The sequence below is a fragment of the Diabrotica virgifera genome, chromosome 9 (assembly GCF_917563875.1).
Source record: "Diabrotica virgifera virgifera chromosome 9, PGI_DIABVI_V3a".
Lineage (NCBI taxonomy): Eukaryota > Metazoa > Arthropoda > Insecta > Coleoptera > Chrysomelidae > Diabrotica > Diabrotica virgifera.
This window is the reverse complement of record NC_065451.1, coordinates 184528775-184550903: the sequence shown is the minus strand read 5'-3', so window position 1 is coordinate 184550903 and position 22129 is coordinate 184528775. Positions and strand designations below refer to the sequence as shown.

Sequence of the window (22129 nt, the reverse complement as noted above, 5' to 3'; positions counted from 1 at the left end):
TCTCTCGTCGTCGAGGCTACGCCGAATGCCTACCTGCTAAACCAGACCCTCCTCTGTCATCTAGCGCCCCGAAAGCGGAATGGCCGCTGCAAGGTCGACATCGCTTCCGAAGCACTTTACCTTCATTTATCCACAGACTGTAAGCAACGGAGGCCCTTCCTTTTCCCCGTTTCCCCCTTTTTTTGGTCCCGACATTGGGTTTTTTGAGCTTCTTTTCCACAGTCTGTCTCATACAATCTAACTCACCTACTCGCCTCTCAAAACTTATTCCCTCTACCTTCTACTTACAATATATTTCCCTCTCATCCCTATCGTTGGTACAGCCATTTTTCCTCCTCTTCTTTCTTCTTGATCACTACACGGATATAATTGTGTATACTAGTCCAACCAGATTTATTTTCAATCATTCTCTCAATCATTTCTCGCACTGTCACAAAATTCACACCTGTCTCTCTTTCCATTCTGTTCCTTTCTACAATCCATCTGTTGCACTCTAGCATCGTATGTGTAACGGTATCCGGGTGTCCGTAGTATAGGCATTCATCAGTGTCAGCCTTTCCAAACCTAGAAAGGTAGGCTCTAAAACACCTGTGTTCTGTGAGCACCTGCGTCAGGAAATAATTCAGTAATCCAGTCGCCGGTGAACACAGTCCATCCAGTCTTTCAAGTTAGGGGGCAGCATCTTTGTCCACTGTGCCACATGCTCCGTGTTGTTCCATTCTTCCTGCCATCTTTCAATTGACCTTTCTCTTTCCTGTCTTCTCTCGGCCATACTTAGTGAGCTCAAGGTCTGCATTTTAACATCATTCAATGCTCTGTCTTAGGCCCGGTTGTTCAAACGCTAATCAAGAAGTTGATTATAATTAAGTCCCCTTAACAACCATCAAATAACAACACCCCTCATTCGTACGTCAATCAGTTGATTGTAATCAATTATGTTAATTATCATTATGATTGATTAATTAACTATTAATTATTAATTAACATAACAACTATTGACATAATTGATTAATAAATCTTATAATTATTGTAATCAATTATGTTTTCAGCAACCCAAACAAAGTTGACATTGACAGTTGGTGACAGTAATTAAATATTTGATAATGATCAGTTGATTCCATTTTTGATTAGCGTTCGAACAACCGGCCCTAACAATGAAATTTGTTGACTCTAGCTGCGAAAGTTAGGTATTGTCCATTTCATGAGCATTTTTCAGTGCGTAACAAATGATAGGAAAAAGGGTCCGTGATAATACACATTTATGACATTTATTCTAACATGACATTTTAGTTAAATCTGACAGTTGTCACATTTTATTTTCAATTATTTTCTTTGATTTGTATAGTCTTATAAATTATACAGATTATATTTGTAATATTATTATCTAATTAAAAAAAAATATTTTTTATTATGGCGCCATCTATCGACAACTAGAATAAATGTTATAAATGTCACCGACGAAATGTAATCACCGACGTGCCTTTTTTTCTGTCACATACAATTTAATGCGTTAGAAAGAAATCGAAAAACTGTGACGCACTAAAAGATGATCATGAGAAAAAGAATACTTTTGAAACAAACCTCGTATATGGTGAACTATCCTAGCCAGTATGATTATTTTTAAAAAATTAAAAATATTCTAAACAACATTTATCTCCAAATCCCTATATTTAGGTGTTAATATTTTATCAATATGTATTTATTATACAACATGACATTAAAACTGCAATTTAAATCACACAAAATGCTATATCTGCAATAATTACTATTTTATCAGCAGACGTAGCATGTATGAATGTCTGACATAAATAATTATTAGTAAAAATAATAATGTATTAGTAAAATAAATTTTGAATTAGGCAATCCAAACCACGTGACTATTTTGACGTTTAAATGGCGGTCGTATGGCATGCAGTCGATTTTGCTGGTTTACTTGCATTGTTGCACTTGTGCTTTTCGTTGTAGAGTTGGTGTTAAAATTGTTTTATTTAGTTACTTGTACCCTTTGAAAAACTGTCTTTTTCAAGACAACATTGCAATATTATTTGTGAGAGTCGGACTTTTGTTTTTATTACAAATATGGCTTTAAAAGAAAGTTCGTATTTGGACCAACTAAGAATAAGCTCTCCTGAAGCCGCAGATAGATATTTGGACAAAATCAAACAACTTAACTGTGATCCATATGCTCTAAGTGAAGTCGATTTTGATTATGGACTTACCTATGTGCCACCAATAGCTTCCATGGACATTCTGACCTATATTGTTTTTACTCACAGCTTTTATACCCATGAACAAATGAGAGCTTATAAAAGTTTAGCAGCTTACAAATATTTCAAGTCTGGCTTTGTAGAAAAAGTGGGTTTTAAAGTTATTAATGATCTGGTGCTTTTAATAGGCAAGGTAAGAGTAGTACCTGTATTTCAAATTTTTTAAGAAAAAATACCTGATTTGTTAATAATCAATATTAAAGAGATTACTTTTTAGTCTTAGGGTTTAATATAATTGATTGCCTTGATAATTGATTTAATTTTTTTGTTTCAGGTGCAGCATTCAATGAGAGCTAGAGAAACCAAATTAAGAGTTTGGATTATCGCTGAAACAGGTGGTAGTATTTGTACTGCGCATTGTACTTGCATGGCAGGTCTTGGGGAAGTATGTAGCCATGTTACAGCAGTTTTGTACGCTGCAGAGCATGCAGCATATTTGAAGCAGCAGAAAAATGAAAAGAATGTAGCGTGTACAGATGTCAAATCAACTTGGCCAGTTCCAACGCAAAGTGGTACACATCCAATAGAAGCTGCTTCACTAGACTGGGGGAAAGTGATAGAAGAAAAAAATTATAAGGAAATTCCTCCAATGGATGATAGCGAAATGTTGGACTTGCTGCAAGAATTGCAAAATTCCAATTGTGACGCTGTTTTGATGAGGCATGTAGAGCCATTTGCGTCACAACTGTCAGATGAAAATAATGAAAAAGTTAGTATACCAGTCCTTTTTAATGTGTACCATAAAAAATATGAAAAAATGCCTCTAGATGATCTCATTCAACTAGGTATGAAATGTAAAATGGAGGTAACCCAGAATATACGAAGAGAAATAGAAGATAAGACACAGGACCAAAGGAAATGTGCAGAGTGGTATAGACAAAGGACTGGTAGAGTAACAGCTTCAATTTTTAAAGATGTCTGTAGAACCAATGTGGAGAAACCATCCCTATCTTTGATCAAATCAATATGTTACCCTCGCAAAATTTCTACAAGGGCAATAAGATGGGGGATAAATCACGAACAGCTGGCAATTGATGCTTATAAAAAAGAAACTAGCAGGAATCATAGAGACTTTATAGTGAATACAATTGGCTTGGTTGTTCTGAAGCTATAAAATATAAGCTATATAAAATGAGTGAGATTAAATAAATTATTAGAAGAATTTTTTTGCTTAGCAACAACACTTTTGTTTATTAGTAATATTTTGTATTTTGACAACGGCACCCGATTTGGGCGTCGAAACGTTAATAAAATTATTTTTTTCATTTTTTTTTTCATTTTAATTGTGGCTTATTTCCCATATAAATAATTAATTGGCTTGGTAGTGTGCATGAAATGGCCTCAGTTAGGTGCCTCACCTGATGGATTTGTGTATTGTGACTGTTGTGCTGCGGGTACCTTAGAAGTAAAGTGTCCATTTTCTCTTCGAGAAAATGGAAATTTACAGGAGTATGCAAGTCGAAAGGACTCCTGTCTTGAATGTGATAAAACTGGTACAGTAAAAATGAATAAAAAACATAAGTACTATTACCAGGTGCAAGCACAAATATTTATTTGTAAACTTAATTATTGTGACTTTGTTGTCTGGTGTCCTAATTTTATATTTATCGAAAGAGTTTTACCAGACATAAAATTTTGGGAAGAAATTAAAGATAAAGTCCTAAATTTTCATGCAAAAGTAATTATGCCTGAACTTTTAGGACGTTATTACACTTCCAGAGTACCAGGTGGCAATATAACAAAGTGGTGTTTTTGCAATAATGTCGATGATGGCCAACCTATGGTTCAATGCTCATATGAGAATTGTAATATTTTCTGGTTCCATATTGGGTGTGTAAATTTATTAGAAAAACCCAAAACTAGGTGGACATGTTCAATATGCAACCAGAAACTATTTCATGATTATGCCACATAAAATTTTAATGGTTCATGTTTCCATTATTTTCATAATCATTATTGAGTCCATTCACTCTCTTCTTCCATTTCGCACTTTCTGCACCATGGTTCATTCACCTTACTTGTCACCATTTCAGTGACCGTTTTCATCTCTCGTTTATTGAGGTTCATGAAACTGTTTGAGTTTTTTATTAATATTCTTGATTATTTTTTTTTTATTTAGTCTAGACTTGAACTTGAGTGGTTCTCCTTTTCTATTGATGATTCTTTATCAGCCATTTCTGAACCTCATTTTTCGTAGCATCATTAGTGATGCCACAGAAAGGTTCTGGACCTTCAAAAGTTTCCCTCGAGCCATGTTTATTCCATATATACATACAAAAGTACAGTGTACCATAGTATACATATACTTTTAAGAGGAAATTTTGAAACTTTGTTTCCTTAATATTTTTACAATTCATTCTACGGTTGATATAGGTCAGTCTCCGAAACATCAAATAAATACATTCTTTTCAGTTTTCATATGATTTATTTTCATTAAAATTGTCACAAATTTTTTATTAATATCAAAATACAAAAACAACCAATGAGGTGTACATAAATAATATACGCTAGCCACAGTCATTATTGTAAGAATGCTACTTAAAGTTAAAATTAAATCATTTGAATGCAAATTATTGTCTGGAATTGTTGAATTCTGGACATTATTTTCGTTCTAGTTGAACACATTTTTTGCAATTTTTTTATGCAATCATTATGTTACTACATGATCTCTTGCTCTTGTATTGGCTTTTAAATTGTTAACTGTACTTAGTTTTTTACAAACTTAATGTCTGTATTTTACATTTCTCAATGGTTCGTTTCACTAGCTGCTTTACTTACAACTTGCTAGTTGCATTGCTTTTTTTCTATGGATGTTTGTTATTTATCAAACTCATTTGTAGATGAACTGGTAATGTTCACTAATTAGTGAACAAAAATGTCTTCAATAAATAGATGAAGTAGCCGAAGTCTTTGTCTTTTATTCTCCACCTTTTGACCAATAAACCTACCACTTTCGAATGATAATATTATGATTTACTATCTTTTAGTAAAGTCGTCCCAGGAACGCAACTCATCAATATTGGCAATATCATTTTAAAGTCTTCTTCATTAAAATGTATAATCCATGTCTGAATTGCTGATATAAATGAGTCAGATTAAATAAATTATTAGAAGAATTTTTTACTAAGCAATAACATTTTTGTTTAATTTAATATTTTGTATTTTGACAACACCCGACTTGGGCGTCGAAACGTTAATAAAATCATTTTTTTGGTAAAATTGTGGCTTATTTCCCATTGAAAATAGTTGATTATAAAGTACTTTACAACATAAAGCAAAATGTTTATTTATTTATAAATCAAACAGACAAAAATGCCCAATTTTGTTTATATTATACCGATTTAACAACAATAGATCATCAGAACTGCAAGCTTCCCCACAACAAAGATTTGTAAAATGATGAATTCAATATTTTTAAAATTATTTAAGTATACAAAAGAGTTTTAATTCTTTAAACAATTAGCGGCCAAATCTGTGAGTAGAACTTTTTAATTTAACATATTTAAAAACCAACAAAAAAAGTTTTAGAAAAATATAAGCTTGTTTGATTTTGTCTGAAACAATGCAAGTTTTCTTGCTGTAGCTATTTATAATTCAAAACTAACTGACAACCTCGACAACATGGCATATATATATCTTAGTTTTGGCCAAAGGTGTCATTGATTGTTTTTCGTAGTGACACTTCAGATGTGTACCAAAAATTATTAAAAGAAATACTAAAAAGGCGACAATCTGGTGAAATAGGTTAAATTTAATTAAATTGGAACAATAGGAGGGCATAAATTAATCAAAACACATGCTATAAAAATTATCTTATCAACTATATTTATACCATCAGTAACATGGGTTAACATAGAAATCGGAAGTGGCTCTGAAAAAATATTAAATTTATTTTTAATGGAGCCAATAACTCTTTCTACGTGGATTCTAACCTGTGCAATGTTTCTAGTTTCTTCCAGCTCTAGTGGAAGCAATTGTTTTTTCCCCTTGGTAAAAGCTGGAATTACTAGCTTTGCTTGTAACACATCTAAAAATTCTTTTATTAAAAAACCTCGATCTGCTATCACAATATCTTGGGGTTCTATTTTATCCAAAAAACCAGAGAGCTCTACTATTTGTTTATCTGATGTTCTTCCTCCCCATGCTTTACTGATATATGAAATACAGCCTTGGGGAGTAATTCCAATAAGGAATTTAACTGTGTTATGATGTTTATAGTTTGACCATGTTTGCTGCTGGGTTAAATAACTAGCTGGTTTTTGGATAAACACCTCAAAGCAATCAATGATAATTGTGGTCTTATCATGAAAGACTTCTCTAAAGCAAGAAGGCATGTTTTTTTTAATAATTTCCCGATCTGGCCATTTTATGCTATTTTTAAATCTTTGATACATTATTGAGATGATGGTATTAAAATAGGTGGAACATGTTGATTGAGAAATGCCAAATTGGTAGGCCAAATATTTAAAATCTAGATTAAGTCTCATTTTCATCAATGTCAACAAATATTGTTGAGAGGGATCTAAAACAGTTACTGAGGATGATGGAATAAATGGTTTAATTCTGTCAAATACTGACTTCAAAACAGAAAAATTTAAACCGGTATAATATAAACATTTCGGATTGTCCGTTTCTAGTGACTCGAAACTTAAAATGGTCTTATTAATTCTGCGAGTCAACTCGTCAATTTTTTTATTTGCAAATTTTAATTGTTGAGCCATCTGTTCAATATCATCTGAGGTTAACTCAGTTTGAGTTTCGGTTCCAGTACTGTCTTCATACATTGCTGTAGTGTTACTTTCACTTACTGTATTGTTTTCATTCTGTAACAAACATAATTGATTATAAATTGGGATCCTTATAGTGGAACCATATGCAAGCTTTAACAGAATTAAGCAAAAATACAACAGTTTTAATTTCAAAATATCAAACTTATGACAGTTTCTTATTATAAAATCATATACTTTACATTTATACGAATCTTGAAGGTTAGTTGTGAGTCAAACTGAATACCTAGATCTTTTATAATGTCTTCACAATCCGATACAACATTGGTAACAGAGTAATTAAGGTTTTTACATGTACTGTCGACTATTATACACTGATCTCTATAATTAAAATTCCCTTTAAGAGTGTAAGCGCAAATATTTTACTGCTATCCCTACCTTTTCTGTCTTTACATGACAAATTATGTGTAGTAAAATTCTCACTGGTATGGATATGTAAACATTAGTTGACAATGTCATCATTAACTTTAAAAATATGGCTTTTGAAAGTTCTTGGATAACTGTTACTTGCATAATGGCTTAAATTATTAATTCAGTTAATTAATATGATAATTTTTTCACTAGCTATGTATTCAGTGATTGTAATAATTTATATATTGTACAACAAAAACTAACACCCAATCGAGCAAAAGTGATTTTTTAATAATATATTGTTACTATAGAACGCTTACAATTTTGAACATCTGTAACAACAAAATACTTGGATCACAGAATATATACTGGTGTATTCCCCGCCTGGATCTTCCATAAATAATAAACAATAAATAACTTTTTATTAAGTTCACGTCTTCAATCAATTATTCATCAAATACACTATCAATATTATTTAATCAATAACTCAAAATATTCCTGATGCCATGTCAAATATTTAAAATTGTCACTGTCTTATCACCATATTCTATTCGACTCAGTGCGTTGTATGATAAAGATAACGAATGTTCGATTTGGAAAATATCACCATTTTTAATCCTGAAAAAACAAATAAATATTTTTAAAAAATTTAAATGCAGAATGAAAGACTAAATTGTTATCAAGGGCCGAAAGTCCCTTAGAATAAATAAAAAGTTTTCTTTTGAATGAGATATTTTAAAATAAAAAACACACTACATTTTCTCTTAGTTTTTCACCCCTGTAACTTATTAAAATAAACATAAAAGTTTTCAGGGACTTTCGCCCTCGGTAATAAAGTAATCTTTCATTCTGCATTTAAATTTTTCAAAAATACTTATTAGTTTTCTCAGGTTTTGAAAAGAATGAATCCGATTTAAATAGCATTGTAGCCGAAACTTTGTACGGATCCCCTTAATTCCAAATCAATTTAAAGTTAATGACATTCTCTTTTAATTAGTATACCTCAATAAATGTATCATTGTCCTCTTGTGAAACCTTTGTGGAAGATCTTTTCTTTACTCTTTCCAGTCTTTCAAGGTCCTGCTTTCGTTTTACAGGTCCCCTAGAGTAACCCATTTTTTGGGTTGGTATCCAATCAGGATCATTTACATCTTCAAGTTTTGCAGGTTGTCCTAAAACAAAATTATATAACGTAGATACACAGTTAGTAGGCATTCGCATCGGGTAAAATTTTTTGGGAAAATAGCTTAAAACAATGTATATTTTCATATTTTCCAAAAAATTTTACCCGATGCGAATGCCTACTAACTGCCACGGCACCTACAATATTTTATTGAAATATATTAAGATTAATATTATTTCTTTATAGAAAATTATTGACAAACCTTGAATAAAATGTTTGGAACACACTTTTTGATATTTTAATTTTGATTCTGTCAGGTCTGCTCTTCGTATGGCCCTTATCCATTTTTTTCTGCGTTTAACAGTTAATTCATTCAAGTGGATAGCATGTTTAAACTTCAGTGGTTTGGGAATAGCAAAAAAAGATACTTTATCCCTTTTCGACCTGCTTCCACAGTTCACTACAATACATGTTAGTGGCATAGCTATTACTAACTAACCTAAAATAATAAAATACATAAGTAAAAAATCTATTTTAGGGATGCTTAATATAATTTATTATTAAACTTTGAAATATAAAATTTGTTAACCTACCTTTCTTCAACCTTCCAAATTACTTAGTTAAATAAAACTTTTTAAGTACTTATTCTAGTTTATTGATGTAAACAATATTTTTTATTATGTCACAGAAGTATGTTAGCAATACTTAGGCGGATATAAATATACGAAAATTACTTTAAATACTTAAAAAACAATATTTATCATATGCTTTCAATGTATTGCATGCCAATCGCCAGACATATTGGAATAGTTTGACAGATCGTTGGATTCCCTAATTCGATAAAATGTGGATGTACAGCTGAGAAGTAGGCAACACAAACTACAACTACGTAGAAAGAGTTTTCTACGTAGTAATGTTTAGGACGATTTATTAGAGCTATTTACAATCAAAATCAAAAGGAGTTGTAAGATTTTTTTTTAGAAAAAGAAGGTATTAGAAAACATAAAATATTAAAAATAGAAATATTTAGAAGCATCTGACTGTGGATTTTCTTATTACATTCTCGCTTCTTCTCTTATTTATTGACATTTTTTCAGCCATTCTGCATATATATTATTCGGTATTCATTAGGATATTTAGTTCTCGATTTTTCTATAGATATTTCAGTCGGCAACAAACGTTATTGTTGGTAAATTGTCGTTTTATGCAAACTTTATGATTTGATGGTTTTACTTTCCCCTTTCTTGTTTTTTAAGCAAACTACAGTTATTTGCTACAAAACCACTGAGTTTTTAACCCTTTTCTTGGCAAACAAAAATAAAAATGTGAAAATTATGTCTTCTTTGTATTAATGCCCTTATTAGTTTAAGATACGATATAAGATCGAGCTGCACCGATCTGTTCAACCTTCCGATGACCAACCTTTTTTTGTTACACGGATCACCAACGGGGGTCAAAAATGACAATTGACAAAAAAATTAAGTTGTTTTGAGAAATAAAATAATGTATCCGTAATTTTAATGTTACTATTGTATCAATAAATGATAGATAAACATTAGTAAAACATATTTTTAATTACAACTGAACAAAAACAGGAATCATCATTCTGAACTTAGAATTAAAGAAATTTTAAAATATTCATTAATTTACTTCCCCACAGGTTTAACAAACAATTTTTTTCAGTATTGAAATGTTTCTTACATACATTTCCACATAATAGACGGTATTTACTTAATATAAAATTGGAATATGGAAGGCCAAGGGAGTTCGTCTTTGACCCCAAATTCAGAATTTTTTTTTTCGTAAAATATAGGGATTTTTTTATTACAAAATATGAGGGTATGTAGAATGATATTAAAGTCAAATAAAAAAATAATGAGTTTAAAATTGAAAATATTTCTGAATTTATTAAATAAAAGCATGCATTGGGGTCAAAATTTACCCACCTTGGTCATCCGAAGGTTAATAAATAAAAATTATTTGAAATGTAATTTAGTATGTTAACAAATAAAAGACATAACAAGAGTGCCCGATATATTTTTTTTCTGACTATAATTAATAAACAAATAAAAAAAAGAGTGTGTGTGTGTGTGTACTAAAAGAACTACTATAGTACTTCTATTATTATGATTTCAAAGAAATAAATATATTTTAAACAGTTTAATTGTATTTTTATTTTTATATTAAACTAATTGTAATACTTAAAATAATACCAAAACTTAAAAATAACAATAACGGTAATACGTCATTTTTTATGAACTGTAGCCACCCCGTAATTACTTTTCTCTTGATGAATCGGAGAAAACCAAAAAAACTTCAGATTTTCTACATAAATTGTATTTTCTTTTCATTTTAATACTAATTAACATATTCCTAACGAAGACTTATCCAAAGACACAAAAATTATATTAAATATATTTACTACAAACACCAATATACAGGGTGTAACAAAAATACCGGTCATAAATTTAATCGCGTATTCTGGGACCAAAAATAGTTCGATTGAACCTAACTTACCTTAGTACAAATGTGCACGGAAAAAAAGTTACAGCCCTTTGAAATTACAAAATCAAAATCGATTTTTTCCAATATATCGAAAACTATTAGATATTTTTTATTGAAAATGGACATGTTATGTTACCCTATGGCAGTAGTATTTTAAGAAAAAATTATAATGAAATTTGGACACCCCATAAAAATTTCATGGGGTTCCTTTAAACCCCCCAAACTTTTGTGTACGTTCCAATTTAATTATTATTGTAGAGCCATTAGTTAAACACAAGCTTTTAAAAACTTTTTTGTCTCTTAGTACTTTTTTCAAAAATCAGTTTTTATCGAGATATTTGAATATTTGTCAAATCCACCACATATTTGTATATGGTAAAGTACGGTTATGGAGACTTGGTAATAATATGAAAATTTATTTATGATTTACATTTTTAAGTATATTTTGAACCATATTAAAAAAGAAGCCAAGTCTCGATAAAAGATGCTTTATCAAAAAAATACAAAGAGGCAAAAAAGTTTTAAAAACACTGTGTTTAACTAATGGTACCGCAGTAATAGTTTAATTGGAACGTACACAAACATTTGGGGGGTTTAAAGGAACAAAACCCTCATAAAATTTTTATGTAAACATATTAAAAAAGAAGCCGCAACTCGATAAAAACTGCCATATCGAAAAAGAGGCAAACAAGTTTTAAAAATATTGAATTTAAATAATGGCACCACAATAATAATTTATTTGGAACGGACACAAAAGTTTGGGGGGTTTAAGGGAACAAAACCCCCATAAAATTTTTATGGGGTGCACAAATTTCACTATAATTTTTCTTTAAGATGTTCTTACCATAAGAATGGTACATGTCAATTTTCAACAAAAAACCTCTAATAGTTTTCGATATATTCAAAAAAATCGATTTTCATTTTGTAACTTCAAAGGGCTGTAACTTCTTTTGTGTACATATTTGTACTAAGGTAAGTTAGGTTCATTCGAACTATTTTTGGTCCCAGAATATAAGGTTTAATTTATGACCTGTATTTTTGTTACACCCTGTATATTTTATCGCCAACCGTCACTAAAATCATTCATTATTGTACTCATTTGCCGCCATTTGCGGCAGTAAAGTAACACTTTATTGTACTGAAAGAAGAATTTTACTTTACCTGCCGCGATTAATCAAATCAACTGATATTGAATGTAAGTGGTCGATGGCAGTAATCGATTATTTATTTGAGTGACCTTAAAATTTATTTATTAAGATTTTAAATAAAAATCCCTCGATATTTCGCAAAATAAACATCAGATCGAAAAACTGCAAAATACACTTATTCAATATTTTTGAAAAATCTATCGAATGGTACCAAACACGAACCCCACGCAGGTGGGGTGGGGGTTACTTTAAAATCTTAAATGCGAACCCCCATTTTTTTATTGCAGATTTGGATTCTTTGCATAAAAATAAGCAACTTTTATTCGAAACATTTTTTCGAATTATAAATAGATGGCGCTATAATCGGAAAAAACGATTGTTGGAAATGGAAAATTAAATTAAAAAATGGATAGCGCCCACTAAAATGCAAAATTTGACTTAACTTTTTTTGGCTTTAGGACCTAATAATCACAACCCAATAGGTCCCCAAAGCTCTCGAGTGACTGCACATTTAGCATACTTTGCTCCCCTACCATAGGTACTTGATGATTACAAAAATAATATTTTTTACTTATGTTTTTGACCCTTGAAAATGGTCAACGTTCGTTCTTTTTTCAGTTTTAAATTGTTTATAACTCGAAAACGATCAACTTATGAGAAAAATTACACAAGACTATTTTGTTTAGAATGATCCAAAAAATCTGAAATAATATCTGCCCGGGTCGATTTTTTTTTAATTTATAAAAAAAGTTGTGCCTGTGTGTGTCGAAAGATAATGGAACTGAATTAAGTCCATTTGCCACAGAAAGTTGTAAAGAGAACTTATATGTAGAATAAATACAGAGTGTTGTGGGTTATGCTGTTTTAAATTTATATTTTTATTTCTTTAAAAAAAATTACTAAAAGCTCTAAGGTGTTTCTATTGGCAGTTAACAAAATGTGTATGAGATTTAATGGATGAAAATATTTAAAAAAATATTTTTTAATTATTAATTAATTATAGCCTGAACAAAATTATATTGGACACCCCTTGTTTTTATAATTGTTAACATACCAAACTACATTTATATCAAATAATTTTTATCCATTAAACGGATTATGACGGATCCTCTAAAGGCACGTATCCACTATGTTGGTGCTTCGCGCTCCGTGTAGCTGTTCCACATAGTGGATACGTTGGTGCTCACCCTCAGCGATCCAATCGGTGGCGGTTTATATGTAGGAGAGCGCATGTCGTATCCATTGGAGCAGTTACACGGAGCACCAACATAGCGGATACGTGCCTTAATATCCCGGTTTTTGTACAATTCGCACCATCCGTTTCAGAATGGATTTCATTCCATTCCGCCCCATAATTAAGTAGTAGTTTCCAGACTTTTGGTCCACTCTGTATTTTATAGCTCAATTTTTTAGTCATTGCACTCAATGTTGGTGCATTATTTTTCAAAAAGACTCTTTTAGTAAACATCAGGATTTGTTTATTGATTTTTTCTTAATCGTAGCCATCATTAGTACATAATTAGCTAGACCTAACCTTGGTGTTGCCTTGCCGGGGCTATGATTATCTATGTATTGAATGCATTTTCTATAATTCTATGAATGATGTTTCCTTTTAATATATTTACTTCATCCTGAACAATATGAACTGTATTAAAAAACGTTACCGTTTAATTTTTAGATCAAGAAACTACGTAAAATCAACGAGGAGCTGAATGATAGACAGGTGAGTTTTTGTAAAAATTATAAATCACTACTATGTATATCAGTAGATACCTGGAAACCACTGGTATAACCTAAAAGATGTTAACATTTTTTTTGATTAGGAACCACTTTATTATTAGCAGACAGTGGCATACTGAGCATGGTTCCGCGGAACCAGGACCCGGGCCCGCTCTAACGCGCTTTTTGCTTCTTTTGTTTCTAATTTGATGGGGACATTTTGAACTACATACACAAGTACATACTCGGAAATGTAACTGCTTAAAAAAATTTTATTGTTGTGTAGGTATTTATAAATAAAAAAGAAGAATACCTATTTATCAAAAAATTTGAAAACAAAATTTATTAAGAAACACAGGACACTGGATAAGTCCGGAATAGGGAACTTGCATATATTTTTAAATATTAAAATAATATTAAAAAATATAAGGTAACATGATCATAAAACGCATGCATGCAAAAAAAAACAAATATTGTTAACCCATAGGCTTATTACGAGACATTGAAAAAGCTATAAAATTCAAATTTCTTCAGAGGCGCGTAAACGGGTCTGACGTCACGACCCACGTCTACCTGCTAGTACCTGCTAGATTTCTATGAGTCGACAACAAAGCCGCTAGGATATTTCGAAATTATTTACAAATTCATTCACATTTACTTAAAACTCTCATGTAGAAGTTGATTGTAAATAAAAGTTCAAAAAAAGGTTGTTTTGGGTATTGTATTAATTCCATTTTAATCATATTATTTAATTGGAAATTCCAAGGTATTTGTGTTCTTGTATAGTTCCATAATGAGATATATTTAGTTTCAAACTGAAATTGATGCAAGCAAGCAAGCAATTTGATTTAACCCGACCTGTGGGAATGTCTACCCTCTCGAAAGAGTACATTCGGGTGTAACAATTCATTGGGGCGAGGTGTTTTGACCCGAGTGTAAACAGGGATCACCCCACCTCGCTCCAATGCCCCAGGCCATCCCTTTCCCCCCCATAGCACGCTGATGCGCGATGAGGGCACAACTATCGTAGCCAAATGCTCTTCACAATGGAATCCTGGGTAATAAGATTCCATGTGGTATCCTAATCGAATGCAAAAATCTTAGGCTCAGCGTGATGCGCTCTATGCCTTTATCGTCTTACTTACTTAACCGCGGTACTAAAAATTGCTTGCTTGGGCCCCAAGTCATCCTGCTGAGCCCTATTGGGCTCCGCCCAATGACTTGTTGCTCGAGTTTTTATGTGTTTTTTATGGTTTTTTTATATTTTTTTGGGGGCTTACGCCTTTTTATTTTATATAAATATTTTTTTGGGGGCCTGCGCCCTTCTATAATTTTCTATAATTGTCTTACCTTGAAGGTGATCGTGGTGTTGGATCTCCGTATGTAACGCTATCTTCGGCACTTGTTTTTGAGCTACCAACTGACTACTATCACTTTTCACTTTTGTTCACTTTATTCCACTATTTGCTGTTTCGGTCTTCTGTGCTTCCATCGGTGGAACTCATCATACCTTAGCATCTCTCGCAGTATATGACTTGGGTGGTGCTCCAGTTCCGCGAATTTGACCCTTGCCTTGTCTGTCATGATTTCGGTGACTCTCACCTGTTGGAGTTCTCTGAACAGGAATCTTTCTGCTACGTATCTTGGGACTCTGGCGGCTTCTCTCAAGCTGCTGTTGTGGACCGCTTGAATCTTCTTTTTGTGGGTGTTACATGCTTGTCCCAATGCGAGAGATGCGTATGTTAATACCGGTAGTATAATGTTGTTTATCAATCTTAACCTTGTTTTTAGTCTTAGTTTGCTTTTTCTGCCTGTAAGTCCTCTTAGTGTTGCTTTCGCTATGTTGGCCTTATGGACTGTGGCTTCTACATGTTTTTGGAAGGTTAATCCTTTGTCCATGATGACTCCTAGGTATTTAGCTTCGTTTTTCCACTCGATGGGGGTGTTCTGTACCGTCAGCTGTTCCTCTGGTTGTTGTCTTCCTTTCTTGTATAGAACCGCTTGTGTCTTTTCCGAGTTGATGGCTATCTTCCATTTTATACTCCATTCCTCTATTTCTTGTAGTGCTGTTTGCAGGTTGGTCACTGCTATATCTACATTTCTGTGTTTGGCCGCTATCGCTGTGTCGTCGGCGTATAGGCTCATAAGGGTACCTGGTGTTCTAGGTACGTCAGCGGTGTATATCGTGTACAGCAGGGGTGACAGGACCGCTCCCTGGGGTACTCCAGCCTCCGGGTTTCCGAGTTCGGACAGGACTTGTCCTATCCGAACCCTGAAACTCCGGCCGTCCAAGTACGACGAGATTAGCCTCGTCATAGCCCCGCTGTACCCGTAGCCCCTCATTTTAACTGAAATTGATCATTTTGAGTGCTACTTTATAAAGTAGTGTTTTTAAATGTATAATATGACTGACTAGGGTTTTTCAAAAAGTTAATCTGACAATCTACAGTAGTTGATGTCTTCATGGTGGCAAATTTTATAAAAAGCAGTGAAAGTTATTCTATTGGAGAAATGCGAGGAGGCAAATAAGTAGGTACCTATTATAAGTATTATTAATAAACACGTTTAAATTGTTTATAACAATAGTTTTTAGTTACTCTGACTTTTATTACTAAAAGTTTTGTTTATTTTTAAGTTATTTTTATTTTCTTTCTTCTTTGTTATGAATTTAAAATATTTATAAATTATAGGTTTTAGTTTTGTTTATTACAAAATATTACGACCAGAAGTACATATATTTGGAACATTTAATAACCAATAGACAACCAAATAACCAATGTTACAATGTACAATGCAAAAGTACAGTTGCAAATAATGTTTCTATTTGAAAAAAAAAGTGTTGATTTTGCGTACCAGATACACACTTTCAAAATAATTCAAAATTTACTTATATTTGGATAGAATAGGACGCAGATCTTATCGACAGTTTGATTAGTATAGCACAAGACTTTTGGAGTGTAAATATTTTCCCGCATCTATTTGGATCTGATAATTATTAAAAATAAATGGAATAAAAATTTGATAAAATAAAGTTTCATCCATAAAATATTTTTTATTTCTTTATGTGAGAATGAAATTCATATTTTAAACTAAATATATATTTATATATTATAATAAAACATTATTTCTTTTTCTTTTTTAAAAGTAATTTTTTAGTAGTATCTATGTACTTACATTTTTTAAGAAATATGATATTAATGTAGGTATTTAATTTTGTTCAAACTTTATAATATAATTTGGCATTTGAGATTTGAGATACCTACATATGTTGTAAAATAAAAATGTATTTCCCTAAACTAAAAATAATATTATGAATGCATGAAAATCTTAACAAGATATTATCTGCAGAGTGCACGTCTGGCACTAGGCAGTAGCCAAACGAGAACAGTGGTAAATATCATGGTTGGTGACGTCAGACCCAAGCGCGCGCTTTTAAAGTTGTTTGAAACGGTAATTTCGGGTGCGGAATTATAATCAGTTGTTGTACGTACACTATTAATTGTTAAGACGTAATATTTTGAATTTATCATTTTTAAACATAAATTAACAATTTTCTGCAAAAATATTTTTATGTGCAAGTTCCCTATTGAATGAACTAACTAATTCTAAGCAACTTTTCTTCTATGCCGTTTTTTTACTTCGTCAATACTTTTCGAGTTATTTGTGAGTGAAAATGATTATTTTTCAACAAAAAAACCACGTTGCATGCACTTTTTCGCAAATAACTCAAAAAGTATTTTATCAAAAAAATATAGTTCATAACAAAATGAAAAAAATGGTGTATGTATAAAGTCTGTATACCCAGTAGAAGCAGAGTTGTAGCTAATGAAAAGTGGGTTCTTACTAGTCAAATTCCAAATCGAATATTTCAACGCGAAATAACCAGAAATCAAGCACTTTTTTGGGAAAAACTCAACTTTAAGTATTTAAAAAATTTATTTTGGTTTTTTAAAAAAGTTTCTAACATCAAAAGTAAGTACCTAAGTTCCGATCAAAAAAATGTTTTTCCATTTTTTTTTTTGTTGGTAAAACAAATCGTGAAAATCACCCCTAATTAGCATCTGAAATAGACTTAATCGTTACTGCTTCACAAATTACTTTACTTATTTATTGTTTATAAAATATGTAAGATTCATTGGTTCAAAGAGCTTATTGTTGAAAACGGTGTAGTTAAATGGGTTTAAACGAGTCACTAATCACGAGTCTATGCAAATTTTGAACAGCCATATCTTAACCAATTTTTGTCTTCAGGAAAACAAAAAGTCCAAAATACTCACAACAGCAAAAGCTATATTTTTTACTACTTGAGATTTTTGGTATCACCAATAACTTAAAAGGGACCAACTTTATTTTGAGCGTTATATAGATACTTAATTTTGGTGCTAGAAACTTATAAAAAAAACAAAATTAAGCTTTTTTAAACACTTTAAAAAAGTTTCGATGAGTTTTTCCCTAAAAGTTCTTCATTTTTTGGTTATTTCAAGTTGAAATATTCGATTTGAAATTTGATGAATAAGAACCTACTTTTTATTACCTACAACTCTGCTCCTACTTGGTCTACAGACTTCGGATATTCACCATTTTTTCACTTTTTTATAATCTATATTTCTACTAAGAAAATTTTTTTCGATAAAATACTTTTTGAGGTATTTGAGAAAAACAGTCTAAAAACTTTTTTTTTTGTTGAAAAAGAAGTATAATCACTCGCAAATAACTCGAAAAGTACCTATTGACTTGAATTATAGTGATTATTTTTTTCACCTGTGAAATTCTGACGTTTTTGCTTTTTCAGCCAATCACCACGCGTCGTTCTAGCCAATCATTGAGTGTAATACTGATAAAACAGCCTCTTCCTTGATAAAACAGTCTCTTCCCTGATAAAACTTAAGGTACCCTAAATTTCACATAATACGTTACGAACGACATTGGAAAATCTCATATTAGTTATAAAAATTGTGTTTTTAATAATTGTTCATTTTCGATTTAAACAGTTTTTTATTCGATTTAAACAGTATTAACAATATAATAAATAAATTGGTTCATTTTTAAATCATAAAATAATTTATCTATAACCTACTTAAGACATTGATCCTAGTTGTCTTAAAAATATTTCACAGATGCCCGTATTTACTAATAATACATATTGGTTCACAAAATAATCTTTTCAAATACCACTCGTCCTCTAAATTTTGCTTGATAAATTTTTTCGTTTTCATATTTAAACTTCTTTATTTAGGGTAAAATCACTCAAACAAACCGAAATGGATAAAATCATTCGTCCTTCGGAGTCGTGATTTTATCATTCGGTTTGTTTTCGTAATTTTACCAAATAAAGAAGTTTTCGTGAAAACAAAAAAATTTATGGATAAAATTTAGAGGACTCGTGGACTTTGAAAAAACACTATAGAACTAAAGTTGCTTAGAATTAGTCGGTTTATTCAATTCCGGACTTATCTTGAACGTATGTTTATTTCACCCCCGAGAAGGGGTTAATCTCACCCCCCAGGGCAAAAGCACACATCGACACAAAATCACTTTTTTTCTTTGACATGTTAGCTATGTGTATGCCAAATTTCATGTCAATCCAAGCGGTTTTTTAAAAATTACAGCAAAAGCCCTGAGTAAATTGATCATAAATTAGCTTGAGTTTTTATAAATATGTATATTATGATATATGATGATTTATATTTAATGCTAATTAAAAATTTTTGATATACAATGTGTGTTTTTATTAGGCGAGCGGGCCCGCATCCCAACTGGAACCAAGGCCCGCTGATCTATCAGTACGCCACTGTTAGCAGGGACAATAAACTGTATGAATGAACAAATAATCTATAACCGAAACATTTAAAATAAGTAATCGTAAAATGCAAAGGTAATATTCAATAATAGCGCATCTTACAAACTATTTGACGTTCTTCCATGTCTTTATAGTCTTCTTAATCCTTCTTCATTGGATAATAGATATACGGTCTTTTTAAGGAATCCTGAGTATCCCACTATATAACCACATTTATTTCGGCACCGTAGAGAAGTACTCTAACATATTCACGTGAAACAAAAATCTAAAAAAAACCAACTTAAATTATTTTATCTAAATGAACTTTAATTTTTGTTTTGAGATAATCAGCCGTTTGATGAATCACTCACGTTAAACATAACGTAAAGTTATCCTGTAGTTAAGTTATAATCCTCGAATTGATGTGATGTATCATATTTAACTTAACTACTTGCGTTATTTCTTGACAGTTCTTGAGTTATCTGATATATCAACTGTCACTTTATAACGCGACGTTAAACCTCAAGTTATCAGATAACTCTGTAGTTATGTTAAGGATTGTAAGGTTAGGTTTATATTTTGACTTTATAATAATGACTTAATAATTAAGAATAGAACGGAAATACAATTTTAAAAGTTATACAAAAATCAAATCGAGAGATGTAAGGTGAAATTTTAATATAGGGATTTTATTTTAAGTTCGTACTGTTCTTTCTATCCAGAGTTGCCAGACGAAATTTTATAAATCCCCCCACTTAGAAACTGAAATTCCCTCAAATTGAAGCTCAAATCCCCCAAATGTAAATTTTTGCCGCATTTTAATAAATAGTAGTCAAATAAAGAGAACAGTAGACCAAAATTTTACTACTTATCAACGAGGGCCCTGGAAATAATTCATAGTTCCTATCGTCTTCGATTATATGGGAGTATAATATACAGTTCTATGTAGGTACATTCGCAAATTTAATTTATTTACCATGACCCCTTAAAATCCCCCATAATTTTACGCCCCCAAAAAATCCCACTACAATTTCTGCTTACAAAAATTTCCCTAGACGCTTTCAAATTACCCCAAAATTGTGGGTAAATACACCAATCTGGTAACCCTGTTTCTATCTACTTTTTGATGCACCACCGAACCCGAACAGCTGTTCGCCACTGTTCGGTCATCGGCGGAGGCCGACGACGGGTATTTATTTGTACGGTTATCTACCCATTATCTACCCATCCTGTACCATGTTCCGAACAATCTCTCGCACTCACTCCAACTTGTACTATTTCTACATTTTTATACAATGTTCTCTTTGTTACTTGAAACTTTGTTACTCAAATGTTATTTCTCTTTTAACGTTTAAGAGATAACTATCTCATAACGGTGACGGATACGTCACACCGAATTTACGTAAATAGTTATGGGCATAGTTATCCCTGAGAGTTATCTTAACTTCAACTCGATAAAATTTTGTATGCACCACGTCAGTAAAGACTCTTTATCGAACTCGTCTGTTATTCGCCTCGCTCGCTCGGCTCATAATATCAGACTCGTTCCATAAAGAGTATCTTTACTGACTTGGTACATAAATAATTATTATCGCCAACCGTCACTAAAGTCATTCATTATTGTACTCATTTGACGCCATTTGCGGCAGTAAAGTAACACTTTATTGTACTGAAAGAAGAATTTTACTTTACCTGCCGCGATTAATCGAGATTGAACGTAAATAGTCGATGGCAGTAATCGATTATTTATTTGAGTTAACTTACAATTTATTTACTATAATTATTAAAAATATTATTAGTGCAGTCACTGAAGGTTTTCACCTCCGATTTCGTTAAACCTCCATCGATTTTCATGAAAATTGGTGAGTAATTAGAGGATACCTCAAGGAACAAAGGTGACATGATGCCAACTTGCGCTTTTACACTGGGAGTGGATGACACCCCTTCTCGGGTGTGAAAATTATTTTATTAAAAATAATACCATACGTCGATAGAGGGACAAATTATAATCAAAATTTGTTATATAAAGTTATTAAAATAAATCAACACTTTTTGAGTTATTAAAGACCGGAAGATTTTATTTTTTCGTAAAAAAAATTCATGTTTTAAATTGGTTTTTCACGTATAAATCAAAAACTATAAGCTTTTACAAAAAAGTTGTTATTACTGAAATTGAAGATAATAAAAAATTGAATACACTCCTCACATAAAGAACTAAACTAATGTCAGTTCAAAGTGAGTTATTGGCAATTGGATGTGTATTTTTTTCGACGAGTACTCAAATCTAAGTATTCAAGCTTAAATAACGGGAAAACGATGCAATGTATAAAATATTCCTGCTAAACATTCGTCACAGTACTTCGGAATACCTATCAAATGAGCTTCAGAACAAGGTAATAGCGTCAAAATTAAGCAAGTTATAATGAAAATAAAAGAACCGTTTCGAATTT

General features: G+C 31.6%; 3 protein-coding genes across 3 annotated transcripts in view; 2 read left to right on the top strand and 1 right to left on the bottom strand.

The window, feature by feature from the left end:
* Nucleotides 1-22129, top strand: part of LOC114337986 (thyroid receptor-interacting protein 11) — a 270838-nt gene that overhangs the window by 8232 nt on the left and 240477 nt on the right. Inside the window, exon 3 of the mRNA XM_050661112.1 lies at nt 13860-13904. Within this exon, the coding sequence (XP_050517069.1) occupies nt 13860-13904 (45 nt within the window). The remainder of the gene's footprint in view (nt 1-13859; nt 13905-22129) is intronic.
* On the top strand, nt 1861-5173 carry LOC126891829 (uncharacterized). Its single transcript, XM_050661127.1, has 2 exons — nt 1861-2400; nt 2542-5173. Exons 1-2 carry the CDS (start codon nt 2080-2082, stop codon nt 3379-3381), a joined length of 1161 nt encoding a protein of 386 aa, XP_050517084.1. The 5' UTR covers nt 1861-2079; the 3' UTR covers nt 3382-5173.
* Nucleotides 4670-9360, bottom strand: LOC114324905 (uncharacterized). The gene is made up of 4 exons (XM_028272811.2): nt 9122-9360; nt 8791-9027; nt 8408-8577; nt 4670-7090 (listed from the first exon to the last, which is right to left on the bottom strand). Exons 2-4 carry the CDS (start codon nt 9008-9010, stop codon nt 6023-6025), a joined length of 1458 nt encoding a protein of 485 aa, XP_028128612.2. The 5' UTR covers nt 9011-9027; nt 9122-9360; the 3' UTR covers nt 4670-6022.

Coding starts and splice junctions, on each gene's coding strand:
- LOC126891829 (XM_050661127.1), top strand. CDS start 2,080: ATGGCTTTAAAAGAAAGTTCGTATTTGGACCAACTAAGAATAAGCTCT. Junction 2,401..2,541: donor TGGTGCTTTTAATAGGCAAG/GTAAGAGTAGTA, acceptor TTTTTGTTTCAG/GTGCAGCATTCAATGAGAGC.
- LOC114324905 (XM_028272811.2), bottom strand. CDS start 9,010: ATGCCACTAACATGTATTGTAGTGAACTGTGGAAGCAGGTCGAAAAGG. Junction 8,578..8,790: donor TTCCAAACATTTTATTCAAG/GTTTGTCAATAA, acceptor ATTTTGTTTTAG/GACAACCTGCAAAACTTGAA. Junction 7,091..8,407: donor ACAATGATACATTTATTGAG/GTATACTAATTA, acceptor TGTTTGTTACAG/AATGAAAACAATACAGTAAG.